This window comes from Carcharodon carcharias, chromosome 19 (assembly GCF_017639515.1).
Source record: "Carcharodon carcharias isolate sCarCar2 chromosome 19, sCarCar2.pri, whole genome shotgun sequence".
Taxonomy (NCBI): domain Eukaryota; kingdom Metazoa; phylum Chordata; class Chondrichthyes; order Lamniformes; family Lamnidae; genus Carcharodon; species Carcharodon carcharias.
Genome location: NC_054485.1, coordinates 71,322,009 through 71,329,321, shown reverse-complemented (window position 1 = coordinate 71,329,321; position 7,313 = coordinate 71,322,009). Strand labels below are relative to the sequence as shown.

Genomic DNA, 7,313 nt, shown 5'->3' with positions numbered 1-7,313 from the left:
CACATCCACTATGGTCAGCGAGTACTGATTTCTACTTTTAGTATTAGGGAGGGGTCCTACACAATCAATCATGACCCTAGTAAAAAGTTCCTCAAAAACTGGAATTGGAATTAAAGGTGCCGGCTTAATCACTGCTTGTGATGTCCCTATCACCTGACATGTTCCACAGAATTTGACTACATCTCTATGCAATCCAGGCCAATAAAAATGCTTTTGTATTTTTGCCTGTGTCATTCTAATTCTTAAATGTGCCCCCACTCGAATTTCATGAGCTATTCTCAGGGTCTCATTTCTATATCCAAATGGTATAACAATCTGATGCACTTTCCTTCAGCTTTCATTTGCTGAAACATGATAAGGCCGCCATTTTCTCATTAGAACCTTATCCTTAAGGTAATAACATGCTGGAACACATTCCGCCCCTGTTTCTGAGTAAGATGTCTGATATAAGTGTCCTATTTGCGTATCTTTCTTCTGTAACTCTACCAACTGCCTCCATTCTTTCTTCTTGAACGACCTTAGCAAAAACAATGTTAGCTAATTGGAATTGCACATCTTCACCCTGCCTTTTAACTTCCTGTTCTTCCTGTTTCAACCTGTGAGCCTGTGATCTTGTTATCACACAATCTGGAAACAATCCAGGATGAGCTCTCTGCAACACATCTGTAGAAAACACCTCTACAGGCTGCTCAACTACCATAGGCATCATCCACATCTGTGACCCAGCTATATCATTACCTAAAATTAATTGAACCCCTATAATGGGCAATTTTTCCACTATTCCAACAATCACCTCACCTGTTTTCCACTTACACTTTAACTTTACCTTCCATAATGGAATAGCTTTAGCATCTCCATGAACCCCACTTATTATCACCTTTTCCTACAATACTCCCTCTGAACAACAAATATCACTATGCCACAACATTAAGGATTGACGAGCCCCTGTGTCTCCTAAAATTTTAACATCTTTACCTACTCCACCCTGAACATATGCAAAGACTTCTCCATCACATACAAAATCCTTACACATTTCTGCAATTAGTTCCTCAGAACTCCCTTGAGCAAATTGTGAACATATTCCCGGCTCTGAAGAAGCATCATATGGGCTTGAAATATTCACTCGGTTTCCCTCTCCACAGACACTGCTAGGCCTGCTGAGTTTTTCCAGCCTTTTCTGTTTTTGTTCCCACTTCTTTACATATCACTGATTCTTCCTGTTTTACCTGTACACAAACCACTGGTTTTTCCTGTGCCTGAACCTCAAGACCCACAACACTTTTACTTCTAGAACTTTCTGCACCCCAATAATCCTAACAGATTTTCCCTGTTTTCCAACACACTGACTTCATGTGTCCAACTTTATTGCAATGAAAATACCTCAATTTTGAACGTCACTTCTAACCTCAGCACCTTTTTTATTCTGAGAAAAAACTTGCTGGGAGTTTCCACCTATTCCTTCTCTTTCCTGACTACCCATCTTCCTTTCTCCTTCCCACTTTCTATCCATCTCTGATTTAAAAGGGTGATGAAAAAAGGTTTAGATCTATGAACTAACTCATAATTATCAGGTTTCTCTGCTGCTTGTCTTGCTGTTTCAACCCTCTAATCCTCCACATGAGTTCTTATTACCAAATTAATTGAATCTTTAAATTATTCCAGAAGGATTACTTCTCCAAGAGCTGCATATGTAATCTCTATCTTTAATGCGTGTATCCACCGGTCAAAATTACTTCGTTTTACTGTCTCAAGCTCAATATAAGTTTGCCCAGGCTGTTTTCTCATATTCCTAAATTTCTGCCTGTATGCCTTAGGAAATAACTCATATGCACTCAAAATAGCCTTTCTTACCACATCATAGTTCGTCGACATTTCTCCGAACAGTGAAGCATAAACCTCATGTGCTCTACCCACCAACTTAGATTGTAACAACAACATCCAGTTTTCCTGTGGCCATTTCATCTGTTTAGCTCCCTTCTCAAATGACAAAAAGAATGCTTCAACATCTCTTTCTTCAAACTTTGGAAGAGCTTGCACAAATTTTAACATCTCCCCACTGAGTTCTGCTCTGGAAATAAGTCGTTCCTCACCATCTGGTGTTCCTTTTTTAACTGTCAGCATTTTAAGCTGGAATTCTCTATCTCTCTCTTTTTCTCTTTCCTCCTTTTCTAACCTCGCTATTTCTAATTCCATTTCCTGTTTTCTTTCTCTCTCCTGTCTTTCTGCCTGTTTCCTTTGGAATACCCTTCCTCTTTCCTTTTTTTTCTCTGCCCTTTTTCTGCTGCCTCTGGTTCCAATTTTTTCATTTGCAACTGAGTTTGTTCCCATTCCAATGACCTATCCCTTGGAGAACTCAGTCTCTAGGTTATTCCTTCCAATTTCAAGTGCTGTGCTATACCTTCAATTAGGTCTGATTTCCTTAACCCTGCAGGTAATCCTAATTCCATTAATTTAGCTTCATTTGCCTTTTATAAACCAACCAAAGTTATAGCTTCAACTCTCAAACAAGTCTTAGTAACTGTCAAAGCCATATTGCAGTCTCACCACTTTTAAAAAATAACCTTACACTAACTCCTGAGTTCAAAGTGCTTCTCGTACATGTAACCAATCCCAAACCAATTAAGGAATTTCAAATAGATCCCGCAAAGTTCCCTCAATTTTGTTATGGCACAGTGGATGGTAAACACCGAGCTGCTCAAATCTCAGAGGGAAACTTGAAACAGCTGCCACAACTGTTTTGCAATGTGTATTTTATTACAACATGCATGCTTTGAATTCAGTAGTAATAAGTCCATCGAGACTTAGAGCTTTGTTACAAAACTAAATTAAACATTTATTAATAGATGATTTTAAGCACATACATAGTTCTACAAATTATTACTCCTATAATAATTCCTAACGCCCCGAATTAATCCTGACTCCTAGTTACACCTCTATTAAGGCAACAGTAAAACAAAATAGATTTCAACACACCCAAGCAAAACATACAATACCCTGGATAAGGATGTTCAAAGTGAGCTTTCTTAGTTTTAGTTCCTGTAGACAGCAACTGATGCACAGAGGCTGGAGGCTTTTCATACTTGCATTAGATCGTCGAATGCCTTCTGTTGACACATAACGTCATCTCCTTTATACATGTTTCTCCCTTTTAATGTAAATTCCTTTGTTCCAATATGTCTTTGCAACTTTATTTTCCTCATAATATAAATCTTTCATAGTACTCATATTATAATTAAGCTTTGGGAAAAATAAATACACTGTTTGGCTTAGTTTTTTATGGCTAGGTGTAACATCTTACCATCTCTTTGAAATTCATACTAAACTAATTTATCTAAAAAATGCAAATGTTCCTCACCTCTCACATTTTAAAACTTCAGCCATCTTTACATATTTAACATTTCAAACCTATCTTCCCTTTTGATAACTCAAAAGCTCCAGACCGGCTGCCTCTAATTCAACTAAATCCACCCCCCCAACCCAAACACACATCCACACAGAGATACTAATCCAAACCCCACGATTAACCTACCTTTACAATAAATTACTATAACATAATGAAATTATTATATTTTCATGGCACTTGTCTCAAACTCAGACCTGAATGGGTTCTCACTAGTGTGGATCCACTGATGCTTCAGGAGATTGGAGGATTGGGCACAAACATTGCACCTCAATGGTGCACTCTGCTGGTGTCCAGGGAGGGTCAAAGTTATCAAGAAAGCTATACCACATAACACAATTGGTGGGTTACACCTTTATGCGAATAGGCTGGCGTGTGCTGAGGTTTGCTGATTGTGTGAAGACTTGGTCACACACCTCGCACCTGAAGAATTTCTCCCCTGTGTGGATCCTCTGGTGTCCCATGTAGGTTTGCTGATGTTCCAGATGGTGTGCAGGCTTAATAATTCACACTGATAGGGTTTCTCTCCTGTGTGAGTGCATTGATGGACCAGAAGGACTGCTGACTGTGTGAAAGCCTTATCACACACTTAACACCTGAAGGCTTTCTCCTGTGTCAATCCTCCAATGGACTAAGAGGCTCACTAACTGCGAGAATGATTTGTCGCACATCTCACATGTGAATGGTTTCTCTTGTGTGAATGCGTTGGTGGTTACGGAGGGACGTTAAATGCGAGAATGATTTATTGCATACCTTGCATATGAATGGTTTCTCCCCTGTATGAATGCGGTGGTGAGTGCGGAGGTTCGATAACTGCGTGAAAGATTTGTCACACACCTTGCATGTGAATGGTTTCTCCCCAGTGTGAATGCGCTGGTGGTTGCGGAGACTCACTAACTGCGAGAATGATTTGTCACACACCTTGCATGTGAATGGTTTCTCCCCTGTGTGAATGCGTTGATGTGCGTGGAGGTTTGTTGAGATTAAGAATGATTTACTGCACACCTCGCAGGTGAATGTTTTCTCCCCAGTATGTTTGTGTTGGTGTGTGAGGAATTGCAATGAATTTGAGAATGGCTTGTTGCATAACCTGCATGTGAACGGTTCCTCCCCTGTGTGGCTGCGTTGGTGTTTGCGGAGGTGTGATGACTGTGAGAATGATTTGTTGCATACTTTACAAGTGAATGGTTTCTCCCCTGTGTGACTGCGTTGATGTATGCGGAGGTTTGATGACTGTGAGAATGATTTGTGGCATATCTTGCATGTGAATGGCTTCTCCCCTGTGTGACTGCGTTGGTGCATGCGGAGGCTTGATGACTGCGAGAATGACTTGTCGCACACATCACATGTGAATGGTTTCTCCCCTGTGTGAATGCGTTGGTGTATGCGAAGGCTCGCTAACTGCGAGAATGACTTGTCGCACACCTTGCATGTAAATGGTTTCTCCCCTGTGTGAATGCGTTTGTGCAAATGGATGGAAGATGAATTCAAGAATGATTTGTTGCATACTTCACATGTGAATGGTTTCTCCCCTGTATGACTGCATTGGTGTACCCGGAGGCTTGCAAACTGCGAGAATGACTTGTCACACACCTCGCATGTGAATGGTTTCTCCCCTGTGTGACTGCGTTGGTGAACACGCAAGTTCGTTAACTGTGAGAATGACTTGTCACACACCCTGCATCTGAATGGTTTCTCCCCTGTGTGACTGCGTTGGTGGACGCGGAGGTTCCCTAACTGAGAGAATGACTTGTCGCACACCTCACATGTGAATGGTTTCTCCCCTGTGTGAATGCGTTGGTGTTGATGGAGGGACGATGAGTGCAAGAATGATTTGTTGCACACCTCACACGTGAATGGCTTCTCCCCTGTGTGACTGCGTTGGTGCACGCGGAGGTGCGCTAAGTGCGAGAATGACTTGGTGCACACCTCGCATGTGAATGGTTTCTCCCCTGTGTGAATGCGTTGGTGGTGACAGAGGGTTGATGAGTTTAAGAATGATTTGGTGCACACGTCACACGTGAATGGTCTCTCCCCAGTGTGTATGTTCTGGTGCATGAGGAATTGCGATGAACTCGGGAATGACTTGTTGCATAATCCACATGGGAATGGTTTCTCCCCTGTGTGAATGTGCTGGTGTACACGGAGGGTCGATGACTGTGAGAATGATTTGTTGCACACCTCGCACGTGAATGGTTTCTCCCCTGTGTGAATGTGTTGGTGAACACGGAGGTTTGCTAACTGCGAAAATGACTTGTCGCACACCTCACACGTGAATGGCTTCTCTCCGGTGTGAATGCGTTGATGTTTGCGGAGGGTCGATGCCTCGAAGAATGATTTGTTGCACACCTCACACGTGAACAGTTTCTCCCTGGTATGAATGTGTTGATGTATGCGGAGGGATGATGACCTTGAGGATGGTTTGTTATACGCTTTGCACGTAAAAGGAATCTGTCCTGTGTTATTACTCTGCTGCCTCAGGACATCAGACGACTGTGTAAAAGCCATCTCACAAACATCACCGGTTTGTCTCCAGTGTGATTCTCCTGGTGTCTCAGGATGTTCAAAGGCGCCAAAAAATCTTTATCTCAAACCTCACACTTGAAGCGTTTCTCTTCCGTTTTGCTCCCCTTGTGTACACAGTGGTGACAACAGTTCTACCTGGCGCATCAGCAGATCGTACGAGTCTATGGAACTCTCCTCTCACACCTCACAATTGAACAGTCTCTCACCTGCAGGAATGAGTTAGTGGTTCATGAAGTTCAATGAATGATTGAAATTCTCACCACACTTGGAGGCCACTCACACTTCTTCCCAGTCTCACCCTGACTGATCACCCACAGCTGAAAGGTTCAGAAAGGTTGGTTCTGATGGAAGGCTCTACACCATTGACCAGTTTCAGATCTGATGATATGTCAAAACTCCCTTGGCCTGACACATCCGAGGCCCAACCTTCTCTGTGTTGAGCAATGCTGTGAAGGGGCTGGATGTCTTCCCACAGTTGTGCAGTTGTTCCTTGGGTGATGGTCAGGATCTATTTGTGATGTCGATCCTCTCTGTATTCTCTGGTGTAGTATGGTGCAATCCTTCTGTAAAACAGGAAAGGAACCATGATTTCCTCCAACTCCCTCTCCCCCTTTGCTGAAGGGACTGTCTCCTCAGTTAGAGACTGTTCCACAGTGAGTACCAGTCTGCTATTCCCCTGTGAGGGGGATCAAATGCAAATCCTTTCTTTTTCCTTACTTGACTGTCACACACCCTCTGTTTCCAGCAGGGGCACTCGATAGTGACCAGGAGCAGATGACATGGCTACTTTCTTTCCTTTGCCCAAGCCTCCCATCTTCCCAGGCACCGTAAGGACAATGGAAAAGACAGTCAGGCGGAGTGTAAAACTGGTCATCAATTCACTATGAGCTCGAGTCGTGCTGGCAAAGACCAGTTTTACCTTTAGAGTATGTGTTTAATATAAAAAACACTCAGGAGAAATTTTAATTCAATGGTGATTTTGAAATTTCTCCCCTTGTTTTACACAATTATTTGAAGAAAACACACTGGGCAGAAATGCTGGAAGTGAAGGAAAATATTGCTTCAGTGTAGCTGATTGAAGGATTCTGGTTTATCCTGGGAAATTAGATACACTGCACTTGCTCAGACTACACATCCCAAATTCAGCTATCAGCCACAGCACTGGGCAAAACTATCAAATCCAAGCCCAGGCTTTTGGGGAAGGCCAAGGCCTTCAGGTAAAATCTTTTCAGAAGGCATCAAAAGACATATCAATAAATGTTTCTCTGCACCTCCCAGATAATTACAACTCACCTTCGCATATTCAGTAATGACCCATCAACAAAATTCAGCCTGTAAATCAGAAGGGAAATGCTTCCAATAAACAAACTCAATATCCAACACACAG

General features: G+C 42.4%; 1 protein-coding gene across 1 annotated transcript; it reads right to left on the bottom strand.

The window, feature by feature from the left end:
* Window positions 1–3,519: 3,519 nt before the first annotated feature.
* On the bottom strand, window positions 3,520–7,313 carry LOC121291492 (zinc finger protein 271-like). Its single transcript, XM_041212748.1, has 2 exons — window positions 7,220–7,313; window positions 3,520–6,489 (listed from the first exon to the last, which is right to left on the bottom strand). The coding sequence occupies exon 2, from the start codon at window positions 5,906–5,908 to the stop codon at window positions 4,073–4,075; it is 1,836 nt and encodes a 611-aa protein (XP_041068682.1). The 5' UTR covers window positions 5,909–6,489; window positions 7,220–7,313; the 3' UTR covers window positions 3,520–4,072.